The 21,095-nt window shown below is 38.6% G+C and overlaps 3 protein-coding genes across 5 annotated transcripts; all 3 read right to left on the bottom strand.

The window, feature by feature from the left end:
* Positions 1–5,205: 5,205 nt before the first annotated feature.
* On the bottom strand, positions 5,206–8,155 carry LOC120772833 (proton-coupled amino acid transporter-like protein CG1139). Its single transcript, XM_040101639.1, has 9 exons — positions 8,145–8,155; positions 8,044–8,094; positions 7,833–7,983; positions 7,654–7,775; positions 6,389–6,615; positions 6,042–6,172; positions 5,792–5,970; positions 5,546–5,718; positions 5,206–5,468 (listed from the first exon to the last, which is right to left on the bottom strand). Exons 1-9 carry the CDS (start codon positions 8,153–8,155, stop codon positions 5,206–5,208), a joined length of 1,308 nt encoding a protein of 435 aa, XP_039957573.1.
* A 1,247-nt stretch (positions 8,156–9,402) lies between these two features.
* Positions 9,403–14,114, bottom strand: LOC120770781 (proton-coupled amino acid transporter-like protein CG1139; the record flags this gene model as incomplete). Its single annotated transcript, XM_040098360.1, has 7 exons — positions 9,403–9,710; positions 9,770–9,942; positions 10,007–10,185; positions 10,251–10,381; positions 12,294–12,520; positions 12,585–12,706; positions 13,968–14,114. Coding segments are annotated over 7 exons (1,287 nt in total), but the record flags the coding sequence as incomplete, so codon positions are not given.
* Positions 14,115–16,506: 2,392 nt separating this feature from the next.
* Positions 16,507–20,471, bottom strand: LOC120771295 (serine/arginine repetitive matrix protein 1). 3 transcript variants are annotated; one of them, XM_040099227.1, is made up of 7 exons: positions 20,327–20,471; positions 19,062–19,374; positions 18,247–18,944; positions 18,051–18,142; positions 17,605–17,992; positions 17,135–17,542; positions 16,508–17,070 (listed from the first exon to the last, which is right to left on the bottom strand). In XM_040099227.1, the coding sequence occupies exons 2-7, from the start codon at positions 19,138–19,140 to the stop codon at positions 16,933–16,935; spliced, it is 1,803 nt and encodes a 600-aa protein (XP_039955161.1). In that variant the 5' UTR covers positions 19,141–19,374; positions 20,327–20,471; the 3' UTR covers positions 16,508–16,932. The 3 variants fall into 3 exon arrangements, with proteins under 3 accessions (XP_039955164.1, XP_039955161.1, XP_039955162.1); XM_040099230.1 differs by lacking the exon at positions 19,062–19,374 and having other exon boundaries at positions 16,507–17,070; XM_040099228.1 differs by lacking the exon at positions 20,327–20,471 and having other exon boundaries at positions 19,062–20,320.
* Between the last annotated feature and the right edge of the window lie 624 nt (positions 20,472–21,095).

Genomic DNA, 21,095 nt, shown 5'->3' with positions numbered 1-21,095 from the left:
TGCTGCTCTTGCTAAGATGAGTTGAAGTCAATGCAAATTAGTTTCTATATTAAAATCCGATTTGGCGCAGAGTGCGAGTGGAGCAAAGGACCTTACGCTAATCAAGCGCTTCGATTTTATGTCAGATTTTGTATTGAAGGGTCTATCAACAAGAACGACGTGATATCAGCGTTCCCAAGACAGTTGGGTATCAGTAACCGGAACGGACCTGGATTTTTAACCAACCAGAGACTGTCAACTCGGCATCATTGCTCGAAATTACTTCAAGAAAGTTTTCTGCATCTACAATAACAACAACGTGACGTTTCACGGATAGTTTCTTGTTTTTTATAATGCTGATAATCGGTTTCGGTTGGAATTTGGGGTATAGGGCGCTGAATGTTGTCTTCGAATTCCTCAAGCTGGTTGATTAGAGTAAAACTTACATAGAAAGTAATCTGAAGACGTTAAATCGCAAGATCTTGGCGGCCATTGCACTCGGTTATACCTCGAAATTAACAAAACGCCGAACATTGCTCGCAGTGGGTCCATGTGTGGACGTGAAAAATAAGGCTGCGCATCGTCTTATCGGAAATAAAGAACGTCCGCGTCAATTTGAACCATGTGTTCATTCCACAAGGTCAAACGATCAAAAAGTAATACTACTCGGCCATTTTGAGCCAATTTCGAAGGCGATAATAACGATTAGTATTCAGATATGCACTGACCGCTATTCACAGTAAAGCTATTAACACCATCACCGACTCCCTCAGGCGTATTCGGAATCAAATCACCACCCATTGCAGGTAAAGAGCTCGAGTTGCCGCGAGAAATGAGAGTGACGCTTACGCAGCTTCGTTCTGGATAGGGTAGCAGGTTAAACTCCTATTTATCAAAAATGTACACTGGCATATCAAACATAGTATTTCCAGCGTGCAATGAGTCCCTGCATGACACCAGCCAGCTATTTGCATGACCTGCTAACCCTACACATCTAACACTCATATGTTCGGGTTCGAGTTTCGTACCTTTAAAAAAAATTAAGGCTCTTAATTAAGCTCAAAAGCCATACCTAGCTTATATGAAGCCTTTAAAATATCTGTTTTGAAAGATGTTAGCTTTGCTGACGATTGTTGGAGTTTCTACTGAAATTAGTAGCTTGCCCTTTCTGAGTTATCGGACGAACAGCGGGTCCCTCTAATCTTAAATTACCTTTAAATGACCTATGAATCTTCAGAAGAAACAATTTTTATGCCATATTGACGCTCAAACAATTAGAGTCTAGTAATAGCTATTAAAAATATTTTTTTTTTCATATAAGGCGGCAACTAAGTTCCCAGAAGCAGAATATGTGGTCAAATCTTACAATGAAGAACTTTCGATGTTCTCAACTCGAAATTTTTATGTTGAAAGATCAGAAATGGATACAAATAGATAACACATAACCACATCAAAAACCATATGGATTTAGTTCCACATGGGAGAACCCAGCTTTATCCATACTTAGAGGGTTGAGCTTAGAATACCATTAGCAGCAAAGACTTCAGCTCAAATCTAATCGAAATTTGACACGATATTGTCTAAGGAAAAAGACTTCAACTCAAGTCTAATCAAAATTTGATACGATATTATCTAAGGCAAACAAAATCTTCTTTAACTGTTGATTTTAACCCCATTTTTATCATACCAGCTACATAATCTCTGAGCCACATAAGTTCTGAACCTTACTGCAGAAGCTATTTAAACGGCAATAATGTACGATCATCAATTCATCGCTCGCTAAGCGACGATGAATTATCTCAATACCTTCTGTTCTAGTCACATGTCTAACGACAGCTCCCATAAGGTCCACCATACCGAAAGTCTCATCTTCATCTTCATCGTCTTCTCTAACCATACAAAGCTCTTTAGTTGTCCATTTAATTAGATCATGTATTGATCCCTTTTCTGATCCTCTCTAAAGACGTTGTTAAAATCGCATAGTTACCGTCTTTTTAAAACCCTACTAATGCTAAGCGAGGATCTCTCGATATGCTTGTCAGCAATTGAGAAATCTAATCACAGCTTAGTGATGTACAGAACTTGAAGAAAAAATTTTCGTAGGCTTGCGGTAAGACATGACATTGAAAGAGGAAAATGAGAACTGAACAGCTAACTAGAATTGCTTGCATGGTTAAATCATTGAAAGACCAAACTTTTCGAGTCAAAATTTTTTAAGACGCGACGCCAAAGTAAGTATCAAACCCGCTACAGAAAAAAACTTGGCGAGGATTTAGACTTCAATGATTTCAACTGAAAAAAATATATGATATTTGCGCCATTCGGCTCATCAAGCTGCGATTCCTAATATTTAACTTACTACTCAATCAATAATTGGCCAAAGCCGTAACGTGAGGAATCAGTAAATAGACCTTTGACGCATTCACTATTTGTTGTAATAGGTTTTCTTATTCATTTTTTGAAGTACAACAAAGTTGGTGTATCAAACACAGATGTCCGCTTCCCCAAACTCACAAATTTGTCGGTATTGCAGCTAACCGAAAACTTCAAAAGTTTGCTTCATCAATTAATTACTCACACTCCTAGTCGCAGTATGTTGGTATTTTTGTTGATTGCCGAAAATTTCTTTCAATTAGCATTGAAACTTTTTGGCGAAATTGGATGCCCTATAGGAAACTTATTGAACTATGTTTTCTGCGCAAAAGGAGTGGCAGTACTTAGACGATTATACTCCTTGTTGCGCGTTTATTTCGGAAACTGACTTAAGAACCTTCGTTTTCTGTGATTTCGTAATATCTTGAAGCCAAAAATACTCAACAAAGCTTTTATAAAAGACCAAACAGTTTCCATGTTTAAGATGTTTTCCGCATACTAGCACTTCGGGCTGGATATCCTGCTAGCCAAGGCAAGACTTCAGTTCTTAACTATAAGAATACCGACGATCCAGCAAGTATCACTTGAGATATGAGCGGAAAGAGGACGTGACATGCACAATTAAGCTTTCCTCGCCGGGTTTGTCATGAGTGCTCGCGTCAGTAATCAGTCAAACATCAATGGTTTCCCCTTCACAACAATTCAACAAACACAAATTAACACAGAAAAAAATAAAAAGAAAAGAAAGTATCAAAACAACAAAGCACGAAAGTCGCAATGCGAAAATTAAAACCGAAAAAAGTACAAAACTTGTTAGAGTTCTGGCGAAAAACGATTGTCGAGAGATTGGTAGCCAACGGCAGCCTTTATATTGGTCCCTATATGGAGGAGCACTTTGGTATGATTGGCGTGTTGCAAATTAAAAGGCACTTCCGCTTTGATTTGATTGGATCAAGCGCTTTCAAAACGCATTCGCGACGCTTAATTTCAGCAAAGCCAGCCATAAAGCAATATACGTGGCACCATGGAAACCGACATACAAATAGCCAAAAACAAAATCATGCATTTAGGTTAGGTAAGGAAGAAAGAGTAACTCTCTGAGGTTGATCTTGAAACACATGATTCTTCATTATAGCAGAATTTACAACAGCGCGTCAGTCGTTCTTTTCAAGTGTGGCCAAGTCCTTCTCCACCTGATCTTCTTAAAGGAGTTTTCCTCTCCCTCTGCTTCCCTCGGTGGGTACTGCGTCGTATACTTTTAAGGGTGGAGTGTTTTCATCCATTCGGATGACATGGCCTAGCCAGCGTACCCACTGTCTCTTAATTCGCTCAACTTTGTCGATGTCGTCGTATATCTCGTACAGCTCATCAATCCATCGACTGCGGTTTCGCCATTGCCAATGCGTAAAGAACCATAAATCTTTCGAAGAACCTTTCTCTCGAAAACTCGTAACGCCGACTCATCAGATGTTGTCGTTGTCCATATAGCAGGATGGGGATGATGGGTGCATTGAAGAATTTGGGCTTTGTTTGTCGAGAGAGGACTCATGATTCCTTTACTCAAAGTTCCAATACCAAAAATATAGTCTCGGAGGTGGTTTCCACCTCTTTAAAAGGATACAAAGCCGTCATTGAGGCTCACGAAGAATTTTTCATGTAAACCATTGCTGATAAAAGAAAACGATTTGGTTATACAAATACAATGGTGTACGAATTGATAGTTTTGATGGTTTATGCAAATTTAGCTCTACACCAGACAGCCTGGAGACCACTAAGAGAAGCTAATGGTACTGACTTCCATCCAACGCTCTTTTTTCCATTGTTTTAGACATCAGAACAAAGTTAATGTTATCAGATCATATTTGTTCACTACAGGGTACAGGAAGTGTCTAGAAGAAAGTAGTTTAAGAACAATAGCTCAACCCAAAGCCCAAAATTAGTACAGCAACCACACTGTAAGTACTTTTAAGCTTTGACACTGCTAACATTAGATAGATGATATGATAAGTATCGGATAGTGAAATCAGAGGGACTTAAAGAGTTTTCTTTTTATGTGTACTGGCAAGTAGAGGATCTCAAGTCCTATTATATCATTTTCGTGTCCGAAGAAACGCCTCCTATTACAGTAACGAGTACTAATAAGTCCGTTTCATAACAGTAGGGTCTATATAACTGGAAGATAACCGAATTTATAACCGGCAAAGTCTTCAAAATTCGAACCAGTTGCTGTTTTCCTAAAGTAAGGTTCGTTCTTCAGTATTGCACCTAAAGTGTGAAGAAGAATATATGAGATTCACACATTCCACGCTGCGCTTTCAAGGACTGTCATCCACGAAAGTTTATAAGCTCTAAATGATTTAACATAAGTATGGACTTATTCAAGGATATGAGCTTTTAGGTATTTGTCTTCAGTAAATACTGCTTTGTCTGACATAAACATTTTACTTTCGAAGCTCTCGTGGAAATTGAAACGACAAAGCTTTGTCTGACATAGAAAGCTTTCATTGTGCTAGTAAAGTTTTCAGGTAAAGTTAAACGCCGAAGCTTTTAAAAGCTTCAAATGATTTAACGAAGAGCATAAATAGACGTAGAAACCCATTGAGCTTTGAGGTATAGGTCATTACTAAAAATGGTTTTGTCAGACCTTGAGTAAAACGGCTTTAGTTATAGTCGTTAGTTTATTAATATGGAAATTATTATACGTTATGTACGGTTATGTTTTTAGCTGAAGCTTTTTGAAATAAGTAACTTAAAAAAAGCTTTAGTAATCAAAGACAGCTACCAGTCCTACCGCCATAAGAACAGAATGGTAAATAAAACTACATTTTGTTTCTTCAATGCGAATATATATTTCTAACCGGTCAAATTCGTACCGCTGACATATAGTTTCACCATTTGTTCGATTGGCACATAAGAACCGGTTATGCCACCAACAACACCGAACAATATCACGATAAAACTCAGTAGTAGATGTATTTTCATAGGTCCATAACCCTTTTCATATCGAATTGAAATATCAATGATGGCAGGAAATATAAGACCCAGAAAGGAGAGACAGAATGCGCCGACAAAGGAAAGAATTAAGGTTAGGTTCGGCCAAGCGACGGCAAAACCAACTACAAAGAAAGAAAGAAAAGAGATAAGATCACAATAATACTATTAATACATATTTTCAAAAAGGCTTTATAGTTACCCGACAAAATCGCCAAGCACACACGAAATACCAATTCTAACACGAATGCCTTACTCTCGGGCATCTTCGCTTTCAGCCAGTTATTCCACATGACATCGATGGGCACATAGCCCTGCAAAGGGTGTGAGATATACATGGAAAAGGCGAAGATTACGCGCGCCGAGTTGCCGAGTCTAAAAAGTTAATAAAAGTAGGGTTATGTGTTCTTAAGTAAAATTGAAAAATTTTAATTAAAACGCATATTACAGCTCGTCATGAGGCAGACTCTGCAATATTGCCGACTTGATATCATCACCATAGCGCCAATAGCCCAGCAAACCGAAGACTAGCTGCAGCAGTATAACAAAGTAGATGCCTTGACTCAGCACGCCACCTATGCCGACATAGGACTGTGGCTTTTTCATGTTCGCCTCTATGGATACTACCTACAGCAGTTGAAAGAAATAAATAAAATAAAATAAAAAGTTAGGTTAAGTTGGAAATATTGTAGAGTTACCAAACCGGGCGCCTCAAATGCAAATAATGTGGCACCAACAAATAACGGATACAAGCGGAAGTCTTGGAAGGCTTTCAGCTCTTCAAATGGTTGCAGATTACTGAACATGTAGTAGAAAATTATGCCGAAACCTGGAATAGAAATAGAAAGAAATTATAATATTTATATCGAGGAGATATCTTTTCGACCCTAGAAGCATACAAATTTTTATGGGAGAAATATTTTTCACAGCTTAAACGATGAAGCCATTTTTTTATTTTGTATTAACATGGCAACCCGCAACAGTTAATACGTTCACTTGTGCTGGGTCTAAGAAATCTGCGGTGAAAATTAGTTTCCAAACTCACCAAATATTAGCGAAAAGTTGGCTGCCATCGCAAATGGGACCAATGACTTCAAGTTCGGCACACAGTAGATAAGGCATAGCGGTAAAATCTCACACAACATGTATAAACGGCTGTCCCAGTTGGCCCAATAATGGTCGCCAAGGTCCTTAAGGCAATTTGCTATGAAAACCACATAAACACAGCAGGAACCGAAGTGATAAATGAAGAGTAGAGAGTTCACCATGCAGCTGCAAGTAGAGATGAGGGAGCATTAGACTAATTTATCAGAAAACTTAACCGTGTAACAAAGTAAAGTAGATAGTAAAACCCGATTCAGTCCAACTGAGGATGGTCTATTTTATGTTTACGAAATCGATACGGACGAGACCGACTAAACCAACTGAAGCCTACATAGATGGCCAAAAGATCAAACGGATATCTTCCGAGTATACTACATCACAGCCCATCTGCTGCCAAGCTGGATACGTCGCCTAGTTAAGATACTAATATTTCCTCGTAAACGATCGTTGCCTTATCATTAACGATTTCATGCTCTAGATAAGCTCTCAAACTCCTCTTTGTCAATTATCATTAAGCAACTTTCGGCAATTTCAACAAGAATGTCTCTCCCGACAGACAGTCACTGCCAGACATACCCACTGGAGTGAGAACTTTTTCAAACGCATCCATTGGCTGCCCGTGAGATTTGTCTATCAAAAGTCATCCACATAAAATGTACAGCATCGAGCTAAAATTCCAAAAAGCGTTAACAGCTTTATATTAAATCCCAAAAGGCTGAAAGAGGGTTTCTTCTTCGAGGTTAGGTTATTTCGATCGCGCTATCTTAAATGAGTCCAATCTTATCAAGACCTATAACCATTCTCAAATTTTGGAAGGAACTGCAATGGATCTACGCGGTATACGGAAGTAAATGTAGCATACTCCTCAACATCAACGAAATACCAGCAAAGTCGTCCAAATCCGTCAAATCGAATATAAGCGTAGTATCATACAAATCTTCACAATATGTGCACGTGTCTAGCCACCCTTATTACACCACCTGTCTGGCGAAATGGCAAAAGGAACTTTTTCCTCAAGTCGTGAAGCAAATATATTTGAAGGAATTTTTCCGTCGAACCCTGGACACTATTCCGTACATAAGACCTAAATTTCCTAACTCTAGCTAAACAACTCTGGAAAGCCATTTCCCATCAGAATGTATTAACTTGAAATATTCTGGAAAATCGAGTCTGAAAAATGTGTTTCAATTCCGAATTTATACCAACCGCAATGTTCCTTGGAGTCCACGCAACCAAGGTGGACCTTCGACTATAGCTTCTACAACACCCTCAGCATAGGTATAGAGTGGTACATGACGACGCTTTGCTATTTCGTACATGCCATACATCTGAAAATTTCAAAAACTGACTACTCTCCGAAGATTTCCACAATTCCAGTTGCTTACCAACATTTGCTTCGAATACAAGACAATAATACCAATAACAGTCGTGCTAATCAGCGCATTTAACCAGCCGGCATTGCGAAAAGCCATTGGTGACACTAAAATGCCGGTGCCAATTATTGCTTTGATGATATTCGTCAGTGCGCCAATATTTCTACAAGAAATTGAGATGTGAGTGTGGATGTAGCACAGGATGGAATCTTCATGAACTCACGAAATCGGATGGGCAACTTCGCGGTGCTCATATGGATCGTAGTCATCTTTTCTAAAGAAACAAAATGAGGTTTTCAGTAGCAGTTAACTGCAAAAACTTACGACTCGGCCATTTAATTTTTAGGAAATATTTATAATAATTTACGGCTCTGCGTCTGACAGGCTTGATGTGTGTGACTGCTGTATTGAATGTTTTAAAAGTGGGAACAAATTTAGTGGTAACAAATGAAAGATAATAAAAGAGAGATCATCTTAAACTGTAACCTAGTACCGGAGGACCACATCGTTGTTATGTGTTGAAAAGCTGACCGAGCAATTACCATGCATTTTTTAGCAGCCTTTTTGAATATTCTCCCCAAGTATCATGCTTTCATAGGTAAGACCTTAGGTGGTTGATGAATGAAGAAGTTTGGAAAGCGGCGAGAAAAGCTTTTAGTGACTGATTTCAAATTTTAGGTAGAAGTCCAGTCTTCTTTTGAACACATCCCAGATTTTTAGGAGGACTAGCGACAATTTGAGAACCTCGGTGGCAGCAGTTTAGGCTTCTGATATTCCGATGGTAACCAAATACTTCTCCTTGATAAGAAGTCGTCGTATCCACCCAAATGTCCCTTTCTTCCTTTTCGCTGTTTAGCACCAATTCGGGATTCCGAGTGTAGCCAGGTTCTTCTCCACCTGGTCCTCTTGCTCTGCTTATTCCGGCAGATCACACAAGTAAGAGAAGTTCTCTGAGCACCATTCACTTGGGAGTGATCGAAAACGATTCTTTTGCATATGGCTCAAGCAGCTCATGACTTTACCTACATTCACATACATACCGACATTCACCTAGAATCTCAGTACTTTCCACAGCAAACAAAAAAGTAGTCATATCCACCCAATTTCTGGTTAAATTCGCTCCAACACTTTTTTGAAGTCGACGAAGTTTACTAGTCATAATGCTTCGAATTATCAGTCGAATTATATAGAGAGGTTAGAGCTAACCCTGCTCTCCTCTGCACTAGCTCAATTAAAGAGCTCGACATATCATTACCGAAGAGTTATTCTGTCAGTACTTGCCACAGCAGTCAGAAAAGTCGTCGTTTTCACCTAAATTTCCGGTTAAATTCGCTCGAGCACTTTTTTGAGGTCGACGAAGCTTAATTATCGTAATACTTCGTCGAATTATATTGAGAGATTGTAGATAACCCTGCCTTACTCTCTACTTACTCTGTTAAAGAGCTCAACATATCATTACCAAAGAGTTAGTCTCTGATATTCTAGAGTTGTAACCCTGTGATCGATATTTTCAACGATTCCAACTGCTAAAAACCGGTTCCACATATAAAATATCAAAGCACAAAGCAACGACTTTCACGTTTTAAATCAAACCAGTATATTTTTCATTAAAAACACCATAATATATAGCCTTCATCGTGTGATCTTCGCGGGTATACGTAAAAATCCACTCCTGTATGGACACATATGTACCAATTATAGCGCCGACCAAACCAAGAAGCGCCACCAGCAAACTCGTCAGCAGATAAATTTTTACGGGGCCATAGCCGGTTTCGTATTTCACACAAATATCCAGAATAGCAGGCAAAATTAAGCCCAGAAAAGACATGCACAAGGCGCCAACTAGCGAGAGTATGACAGTCAATGAGGGACACGAGATGGCGATGAGCACTAGAAAGAGACTAACAACAATGAGTCATACAAATAATTAATTTTAACCAAATATTGACCGGAAGAAAGGGCGATGCAAATGCGAAAAAGCATCGCGAGCACAAATTGATGCTCCTCAGCCACCTTCGCTTTCAACCAATTGTTCCACATCACATCGAAGGGCACGTAACCCTGCAACGGATGCGAGATGAAGATGGAAAATGCAAAAATTACGCGCGCCGCTGAGGCGGGTCTATTGATGAAAGCAGATATTTAGTATTTTTATAAAATTTGCAACAAAAATCCAAAACGCTTACGCCGTATGATAGGGTATATTTTGCAGAATAGTCGAGGCAATATCTTCGGCATAACTCCAGTAGCCGAAGAAGCCAAAAATGATTTGGAAAACAACAACGAACAGCATGGCTAGCACAAAAACGCCACAGATGCGTCGAAAATGTAAGGGATTTTTCATATTCGCCTCCACGGAAACAATCTGCAAAGGGTATACGAAAATTCTAAAGTGAAAGCTAGAAGATTGCAGAAATTCTTTGAAACAACCAAGCCGGGCGAATCCATAGCAAACATGGTGGCGCCAAAGAAAAATGGAAAGTAGTAAATGTCCTGCACTACAGCCATCTCGGAGAACGGGCGCATATCCGTGAAGATATAGTAGAATAAAATGCCGAAGCCTGTGGGAGAAAAATTTTATGTCTTATTATTATTATGCATACAAGAGCAGATTTAAGCTGAACTGGATTGGATCCGAGTCAAGTTTTAACTTGATATATAAAGGTAGAAGGTCAATTGAAAAGTCCCCGACATAGCTTAGTAAAACACTTTTTTTTTGGCACCCTTCAAGGGTGGTATACTAATTATAGCGACTTTCCAACTTTTTGATACCATTTTTATACTCTGAACAGGGTATATTAAGTTTGTCACGATGTTTGTAACACCCAGAAAGAAGCGTCGGAGACCCTATAAAGTATATATATAAATGATCAGTATGTTGAGCTGAGTCGATTTAACCATGTCCGTCTGTCTGTCTGTCCATCCGTCCATCCGTCCGTCCGTCCGTCCGTCTGTATACATATATACGAACTAGTCCCTCAGTTTTTAAGATATCCTTTTGAAATTTTGCAAACGTCATTTTCTCTTCAAGAAGCTGCTCATTTGTCGGAACGGCCGATATCGGACCACTATAACATATAGCTGCCATATAAACTGAACGGTCGGAATCAAGTTCTTGTATGGAAAACTTTCATATTTGACAATGTATCTTCACCAAATTTGGTATAGATTATTTTCTGAGGCAACAATGTAATTTCCGAAAAAATTGTTCAGATCGGATTACTATAGCATATAGCTTCCATACAAACTGAACAAATAGTTACTAAAAGAAATGCACCTGTGAAGGGTATATTAGCTTCGATGCACCCGAAGTTAACGTTTTTTTTTGTTGTAGTACGATTTGTCCTTCGCTTCAAAATAGCCCGCTATTTCGCCGATCACCTTTTAATTCGACGAACATTTATTCTCAGCTAGCGTTCTTTTGAGATCTGAGAACATGAAATGGACGCTGGGGGCGAGATCTGGATAATATGATGAATGCGGAAGCAATTCGAACCTCAAATCACGGATTTTCACCATGGTTTTAACTGACTTGTGACACGGTGCATTGTCTTGGTGAATCCGCACGTTCTTTCAAACGGTCCAATAACGCTATGTAATAGTCGCTAATCCTCTTCCAAGTTAGTCAATATAAGTTATTCCATGCGCATCCCAACGTATGGACGTCATAGCCTTGCCAGTCGACTTTTGGGTTTTTCCATTCTTTGGAGCAGGTTCACCGTATGCAGTCCACTCGGATGACTACCGATGGGACTTCGGAGTGAAAATATGAAGCCATGTTTCATTCCTTGGCACATCTCGACGCAAAAATCTGCAAACACTGCTCCGAATCATCAACTCGTCGTTGGTTTTGGTCAAAAGTGAGCTCGCGCGGCATCCACTTTGCCCAGAGCTTTCTCATACTCACATATTCGTGAATGATATGATGTACACGTTTAGTTGATATCTTTAGAGTGCCTGCTATCTCGTTCCACGTTCTTCTTCACCTGATCTCTTCCACGGAGCGGAGGTCTCCCTCTTCACCTGCTTCCACCGACGGGTACTGAATCCAAAACCTTCAAATCTGGAGCATTCTCTTCCATCCGGACAACATGACCTAGCCATCGCAGTCGTTGTCTCGTGATTCGCTGAGCTATGTCAATGTCCCCGTATATCTCGTACAGCTCATCGTTCCATCGTCTGCGGTACCCACCATTGCCATAAATCTTCCGCAGAACCTTTCTCTCGAAAACTCGTAACGCCGACTCATCCGATGTTGCCTCTGCACCATATAGCAGGACGGGGATGATGAGTGACTTATAGAATTTGGTCTTTGTTCGCCGGGAGAGGACTTTACTTCTCAATTGCCTACTTTTTTCTTTTTTTTTTGAAGATTAGGCCTAACTAAAACCCATATGAATTTAATTCTAGTAGCCCAGTCTATATGTCGGGTTGGGGACTTTTCAATTAATCAATTATAAATGTTTTACCTACCAAATATTAAAGATATAGTCGCGATAAGCACAAATGGTGTGAGCGCCTTCAAGTTGGGTATGAGGAATATCAGACATAACGGCACAATTTCCATTGCCATATAAATGCGATTGTCATGCTCCTCCCAATAGTAATCACCGAAATCCTTCAAGCAATTCGCTATGAACACCACATAGACACAACAAGTGCCGAAGTGATTGGCGAATAGCATTACATTAACAATACCGCTGTAATTTAATTAATGAACAAATTTATTAAATACGACAATTTATGGCGAAGCCAAAGCCTCACCTGATCAAATATTGCAACCAACGCAGCGCCGGTGGACCCTCCATCACGCCGAACAGCATCGCTTGGCCATAAGTTAGCAGTGGCATTTGCTTGCGTTTGGCCAGCTCATACATACCTGATAACTGTTGAAATAAGACAAACAAAACATTAACTTCGGTTGCACCGAAGGCATAATACTATTCACAAAGAAAATTGTTTTCCATACAAAAACTTGATTTTGAGAGGCCAGTTTGTATGACAGCTATTTGACTGCAGAGATGATTTCTACGAAAGCATCTCAGCGGAAACTGCTTAGATAGTAGTTCATTATGCTCCTTAATTGGGAGCATGCGGGCCTCACTGTGCAGAGGTTCGATGGGACACATCAAGAGGTATCCCGCTGTAGTCCGGAGTGCAGTGTTCTGACAAGTCTGGAGCTTCCTCGTCTGCGTTTCACTGGACCCAGGCGACCATATTGCTGCGCGTAGTTAAGGACCGGCCGGCCGATTGCCTTGTATTTTGCCAACAACGTTTTTATGTCTTTTCCCCATGTGCTACCGGCTAGCGACTTAATAATTTTGTTGCGGCTCTGTACTTTAGCAATAATCGCGGTCGTGTGAGGAATGATGGAGCACAGGCTGTCGAATGTCACACCTTAAATCTTAGGGTTATTGACAGTCGGAATTTTAACGTCATCGACTGCAATATTCTAGTCTGTACTCCTTCGTCCAGTTATTGAATATGTCGCTGTGAATTTAGTGTTAGATAGTGTTAGGTTCCGTGCAGCGAGTAAGCAGGAAGGATCGAGAGGTAGCCATTTACTTTTGACCACACGCCATCGAATACAATGCCCGACGTTATTATAGTGCAATCATAAGCGTACGTGGTAATAGAAATTCCAACTGGTGGTTGGGGAGTTTCGAGATGTAGAAGCCAAACAGCAACGGGGAGAGGACATCACTCTTCTTCTCAATTCAGAGTTTTTCCTCGAAACAATACGGATGAAGTAGTTCCAGTAAGGGTAGGTAGGTAGACTCAGGTAGTTCATAGTCCACCTTTTCAGCCCTGGAGGGAGCGTAGATTTTTCTTGAAGACATCGAAAAATCTACGCTCCGCCCAGCGTTCCGATCAGTCCCTTTGTTTTTGGCAGCTGCCAATATAGACAAGAGCGGACCTGTCTAGGACAGACGTGTTGGAAATTTCAAATCGACAGATGTACATGGCTAAATTGACTCAGCTCGTTCCACTGATCATTTACTCGTATATATGTACATATGGAGATAATTTATGAGTTCTTCGAAGTTTCTCAACAGTGTTGAAATATCGTGGGAAACTTAATATACCCTGTTCAGCGTATAAAAAACTACAATCCAAGTAAAGTGTCAACAATGTCTTTCGAATTACCAGTATGAATTTCGAGTGTATTATGAAGACGCCTATTATGTTGATGCATATGATGGCGGGCAAATAGCCGGCATTTCTGATGGCCATGGGCGCTGCTAGTATCCCGGTGCCCAGTACCGCTTTGATGATATTCACAAAAGCGCCGAAATCGCTGCAAGATTTACATACATATTGACACTTGTTTTTCTTTCGGAGATTTTATTTTACCTAATCGGATGTGGTACTTCGCGGTGCTCGTATGGATCGTAATCATTTCTAAGGGGAATTTTTTTTATATAGTAATTGTATTAAGAACGAGGAAAAATCCGAAAACTTACTTTTCAGACTTTTCTGACTTTTCAGCCATTTTCAGTAGTTGCAGTAATGAGAGTAATTGAAAAAATGTATTAAAGTAACTTATTTTCTTTTAGCTGAAAAGCCAAAGGGTGCTATAAGATTTTGGGTTTACAAATTTTGTAATTTTCCCAGTTTAGTGTGTTCGAAAATATCAAAAAAGGAAGAATTGGTATGAATGCAACAATTGGTATAATAAAATAGCTGTTACCTTCACTTCACACAAACCGCAAAGAGTGGGAAATCGAACAAGCAACTGGTATAAACTAAATAATCTGGTATAATAAAATAGCAGTTACCTTCACTTCATATGTCTCAAAGAGTGGGAAATCGAATAACAACTGGTATAAACGAAATAAACTGGTATAATTTAATGTAAATAACTGGTATAAAATTAACATTTTACTTTATTTTCCCCAAACTATAGATATTTGCATTATTTCATAACACTGGTATAAATGGGACAAACTGGTATAATAAAATAGCAGTTACTTTCTCTTCGCATAAATCTCAAGGAGTAGGAAATCGAACAAGCAACTGGTATAAACCAAATAATCTCGTATAATTTAATGTAAACAACTGGTATAGATTTTACTTTTTTCTTCAAACCCTTGAGAATTGCATTATTTAAATGGTCAAATGAAACGAACTGGTATAATAAAATAAACTCTGTCTTTATGTTTGTTTGTTTGTTTATTCCAAAGCGGGGAACGGAAAATTGAAGAAGCAACTGTTACAAACGTAGTAAATTGGTATAATGGTGTGGAAGCAATTGGTATAAAATCTTTAATATTACGTCAAATATTGGAAAGTGACAAAAAAATCGAACATTCAATTGGTAAAAACGGCTTAAACTGGTATAATATAATAATAATAACTGGTATAAAAAGTATACTCTTCCCTTCCATTCTCAAATCTTGGAGAGCTTCGAATTTTAATAACACTGGTATATTAAAGTAAGCACTGTCCTTGTTTTGGATTTTTTCGATATAGAGAGCGGCGAATTAAATAACCAACTACAAATGTATTAAACTGGTATAATAATGTGATGCAATTGATATACAACATTTTATCTCATTTTCCTTTCATCAAACCTTTGGGGAGCTAAAATTAGCAGCTCTGTTATAAATGCAACTGATTGGTATAATACAGTAGAAGAAACTGGTATAAAAGTAAATTTCCTCCCAAACATTGTAGTTGAAATTGAGTTTTTGAGACAAGGGAGCAGAGCTCAAACAGTTCGAACGGAGTAGTGAAACGAAGACGCCTACGAAATATGTACATCCGTTTCTAGGACAGAAATATGGCATCCTTATTGCAAAAAATTATTCAAAAATTAAAACTTTTTGGATATTTTGCGAAAATTTTCATTGAACTTCTTGTTTAAAATTATGTTTAACTTTTTAATTTTTTTTTTTTCAAAACGTGGCAACTTTTAGTCAGAAAATTTTTGTATTGTGAAATTAAGTTGGTTCCAGGTTTCTTTAAACGACCACAATTTAACATTTTGGATTTTCTTCATTTTGATGTTAAAAAATTTCATAATTTAAAACTATTTGAATTTGTTGCTAAAGGTTTTCTTGAACGTCCTGCTTAAAAAACTACATATATTAGCTTTAACTTTTCTAAAAAATTTAAGATAGGTGGCAACTCTTTGCAACAAAATTTTTATAATTTGAAATTTTAAAACAACTGCAAGGTTTAACAAATAATTTCGATATACTTTTTTTCAAAATATGGCAACTCTATCTCGAAAATTTTATAAGTAAAATTTTTTAAAAATATTTCGTAAGTTTTTGTTTAATTTATTCCTTATTTTTTTAAAAATTCTAATATTATCAGTTTTACTTTTTAATTTTCTGATAGGTGGCAACTCTTTTCCAGAAAATGTTTATATTTTGCAATGTCTAAGCGGCTTTCAATTTTCATTCAACGACTCAAGTTTAACAAACTTTTAAGATTTAGTTTTTCGAAATATGGCAATTCCATTCTAAAAGAATTACTAAATTTAAGACTTTGCGAAAGGATTTCTTGTACGTCACGTTAAAAAATCGATCATTTAGTTTTAATTTTTATGATAGTTGGCAATGCGAATACAACATTTTTTGAAAAACAAAAAAGAACATGACACTCATAATCACAATAGACTAGCATCTTGCGTTCTCTAGTTTGCAAAACATAAATAACTTTATACATACGCATATACACATTTTCACTTAATTTTTATCCAATCATTTATTTAAATTAATATTACACTGTTTATAATATAAAGTCTAATACATAATAATTTTTTTTTTTTTGAAAGCCGCAACTCCGGCAAAACTTGAGACTAAAACCGTGAGTTGCTTGCTTCGTATGTATATAATTTCTATAAATAACTTACGAATATATATTTTATTAATTAATTTTTTTATACATTTTAAATGTAGAACAAATGTAAGAATGGGGGAAATTTTAAACGCAGTTCACACAACAATGAAAAGCAACACTACATCAAGCAACTTACAACCGTAGGTGGCAAATGTTAATGCTTTTTTCGCTTTCATTTAGCGCAATCGTGTGCACGTTACAAGTTCTAAAACAACTTCTTAATCTGCGATGAAACGAATGAATACAAGAAAGGGGTCAGTACCTAATTTAGACGCTGCGTAATGGGTAGCTTCTTACGTCGACGACGCGCCATTTGTTGACGTTCCCAATATTCATAATAGCGTTCTTGTTTCAACCATTCTTGATATTTATACCACCATTCCTCCCATTTTATATAATCCTGTGGAAATTATTATATTTCATTACAACATATTAATTTTTTTTATATGAAAATATTGCCTTACCTTCAAATCTAGATCGCGCAGATAGCCACGACTCTTGTAGTACTCGTAACGTACGCGTACATCATCCCACGACAGCATACCCGACGGTGCTGTGGTCGCAAGTTCTTCCGGAAAGTGCCCAGCCGGAGCTGGTGAATACGAGTAACGACGCGGTGGCGACTCGAGACCCTCTTCGATCATAACTTTCAAAGCTCCACCGGTAGAGTCTTTGGTTATGCGCATATTTTCCATATTGCTACGATCAATACTCCATTGTGCCATTTTGCCAAAACGTTCGGAGAGCGTCAAACCGGTGGCGGCAATAAATGTCGGCAATGAGCTATCACTATCCGAGCCACCAGAATCTTCGGATTCTGACGATGAGTGCTTCTTACGTTTTTCACCTTCAATTTTAATGCGTGTACGTAGCTGTGGAATGCATATTTATTTTAATAAAAAATCTTTATGTCAACAATAAAAACAACACTTACTTCTCTATCCTTCTTCTTTTTCTTGGAGACAGCAACTGTTGCTGATGAAGAAGTCGTAGCTGGCTCTGGTGGCTCTGGGGGACGATTCTTTACGCGCAGATCTTCATTCGGTGAATGCCGACCCGTACGGACAAGTTTCAGGCGCCCATCTGTTGGCACGCGATCCATGCTGCGGTCATGACTATACCGACGAACCTTGTCATCACGATATTTATCAACGGAACGCGCGTTTGGTTGTGGTGGTGGTGACGACGGACGCGCATGCATACGTGACGAAGTGTGACCGTTCGGTGGTGGTTGTCCACCACGATATTGCAGCGAACGCGACGATGCTTTTGGCGGAGAACGCGGACCACCTGGTATACGCGCACGCGGTATAGATTGAGAGCTGCAATATAATCATTATTAAAATAAAATGAATAAACAAATAATTAATAGTTGCATACCGTGATCTATTGTGATGTTTGGGCGAGCAAACCGAACAAGAATCATCCGAGCAGCTACTAACCGAACTATTCGAACGCGAGCGACACGAATTCTGTAATACAAATAAATAAATCATTTACTTGTTATGCTGTAGTTGAAACATATATTTCTCAAAAAAAAAAAAAAATAAATAAATAAATAAAAACAATAACTTACCCGCGGTGGAGGCGATGGTGGGCGCTTTGAACGCGGCAATATTTGTCCCCTTTTATTGGGTCCAACAGGTGGTGGTGAACGCCGGCGACTCATGCTAGGTGGTGAGCGCCGCCTACCTAGTGGCGATCGCGACGGTTTACGACGCATTGGCGGTTCGGGTGGTGAACGCGGACGATTATTACCACCACCAGCACTGCCCAGCAAGGGCATACGACCGCGACCCATATCAGAAGGCGAACGCGGCGGTACACCACCACGTGGTGGTGGCGAACGCGGACGACCGCGCATACCGTCCATGGGTGGAGACATACGACGTCCACCCATATCCATTGGTGGCGAACGGCGACGCATATGCGGCGACATAGGTGGCGATTTACGCAAACGCGAGCGACTACGCGAACGCGGTGACCGTGAGCGACCATAACGAACATTATTTGGTGGCGGGCCACCAACAGGTCCACCAGCAGGACCGCCTGCTGCGGAATTATAACGAAAACCGCCTTCACGTTCACGTTCACTTTCACCAGAACTGCTGTCACCTTGTATATACATTTTCTTATAGCCTGTATGACGCCAGCGATTTGGATCTTTTTCCTCCACCTCAAGCAATTTTTTATCCCAGTAATCGTTAGTGTTAGCGCGTGCCTTTTTCATAACGTTATCGATCTCACGACGTTTGCCGGCAGGTAATGAAGGATCTGCAATTGAGGTAAACATATGAAAGAATGTTTAGTATTAGCTTCTTGATGAGTCTACACAACACTGGGTGCCTTCCAAAAACTTAAAATTTTTTTCGCTGAAACTAAAATGTATACCTGTTATACGTGCAACTGTCGGCTGTCTATCCATATGGAGTTTCGGATTTAATTCGCCACGTCTGCGCGACGTCGACATGGTGAATGATGTTAAAGCGATTTTACAGAGTCGGACAAGTGATAATCAATAATTGCTACGAGACAAGCGCCAAGATTCGTATTTTGTATATATGCCGAGCGTCTAAGTTGTGTACTTTCGACGACGTTTCTACGTTTAATACTCGCGCGCAAACCGATGTTGGCTTATGTGCCAACTAAATTAAGCTGTAACGCTTTAGGATAGAACGCGCACTTAAGCACTTACACAAAAAAGCTGCAAGAAACATTTTAATAAAACATGAGTGAACAGCACTTTAAACAAGCAATGCAAATATGTATGTATTTTTGTTATAACTTTTGATTTTTTCTAAAACTGATTAGTGGGTAGAAGCAAGGTATGCAAACTTAACTTAGGAAAACAACAAAATGCGGAATAATGGATATTTTAATAATTTTATTAACACTTTTTTTTAGTAGCAATGTGATTTAAATATTTTCTTTATTAGAAAACAGAGGTTAGAATGGGCGTATCAAATCAAAGGCAGCTGCTAGACAGCAGTTGCTGTGCGAACGATAAACACCGATTTCTACGAGTACCGCATTATATATCGATCATGTAACGAATACCGCACGAACGCCGCAACCGCATACATATGAGGCACGCATAATAAAAATCCACCGGCTACGCACGCTTAAAATGTCTGTGTTAATTGCATTTTACCGTCACGTACGCAATTTGGCTCAAGGAAAAATATTGTCCGTTTTCGTGCAGCCCAATAGCTTTTTTACGTATATATCGCGTCTAAAACACCGAAACCGTCTATAATACAGCAACTGCCACATCACTAAAGCTCTGTTGTTCGTGTCATCCATGACACTACGAACATGTTGGCTACACCATGCACATTCCCTTTTTATCGTGAACACTTATATATACACACGTATGCGCATATATGTATATTATATAAAACAAATTTGGAATTTTCTTTTCACAAAACTATGTTAATAAAATACTCCAATTATAAACGCAGGCATATCCACCGTATAAATATTTAAGCAAAATTTTGTACACAATTAGCATATGCAACTTGGACGGCAACGACCGCACCATATTGACCCGACGAGTGCAACCGAGGCATACATTTTTTGCTTTGTAAGCCAACACATATTTTCTCCACATTTCAACTGCTTTAAAATAGGTATTTATATACAAATAAATTACGTACGTTTTATATTCACGGCGATTTCACAATATTTCAAAACGATACGGCTTTTCCTAAATGAATATCACAAATACGATATTGAACGGCGGAGAGGGCACACAAAATATCGCTAACACTGCTCGACGTCCATTTTAGAAATGAAAATTATCAAGCGAAGACAATCCAACAAAAATATCGATACTTTTGTCATCGTCATTTGGTCATCAAATTTAATCGAAGTATTTGTGCACGCAACAGGGTGACACAAAAATATTAAATAAATAGAAATCAAACCGAAATTAAATTTAAAAAATTAATTTGAAATTTTTATTAATATTTTAACTCGCATTGTAATAAATTTGTTGTTTCTAAGATAAACTAATTGACGATTGAAAACAATCTTAATAAATACTTTAATAAAAAGTATTAATTATAAAATAATTCATAGACATTTTCTAAACCAAAATACCAATAAAAAAACTTTTAATAAAGAAATCTTTATAAAAAAAATTTATAAAAATCTATTAATTATCCATGGCAACAAACGTATGCGACGCCACAATCGTAGCTATATGGCAACACCAAATTTCTTTTACTAAGCCGGAAACTTCTTTTTCCATCAAAATTCTTTTAAATATCTCGCTAATTCGTGCGTAATTTGTGAAATATGTAACAATGATCAAAAAACGAAGAGACACTGCTGGAGAGCAGAGAAACTGCCGAAAATCGGAAGAGTGGTCCCACTTCTGAAATCTGGGACACCTGCCAACAAAGCGGAGTACTAACTCTTCAT

Source organism: Bactrocera tryoni, chromosome 3 (genome assembly GCF_016617805.1).
Source record: "Bactrocera tryoni isolate S06 chromosome 3, CSIRO_BtryS06_freeze2, whole genome shotgun sequence".
NCBI classification, from domain to species: Eukaryota; Metazoa; Arthropoda; class Insecta; order Diptera; family Tephritidae; genus Bactrocera; species Bactrocera tryoni.
This window is presented reverse-complemented; position numbering and strand designations above follow the sequence as displayed.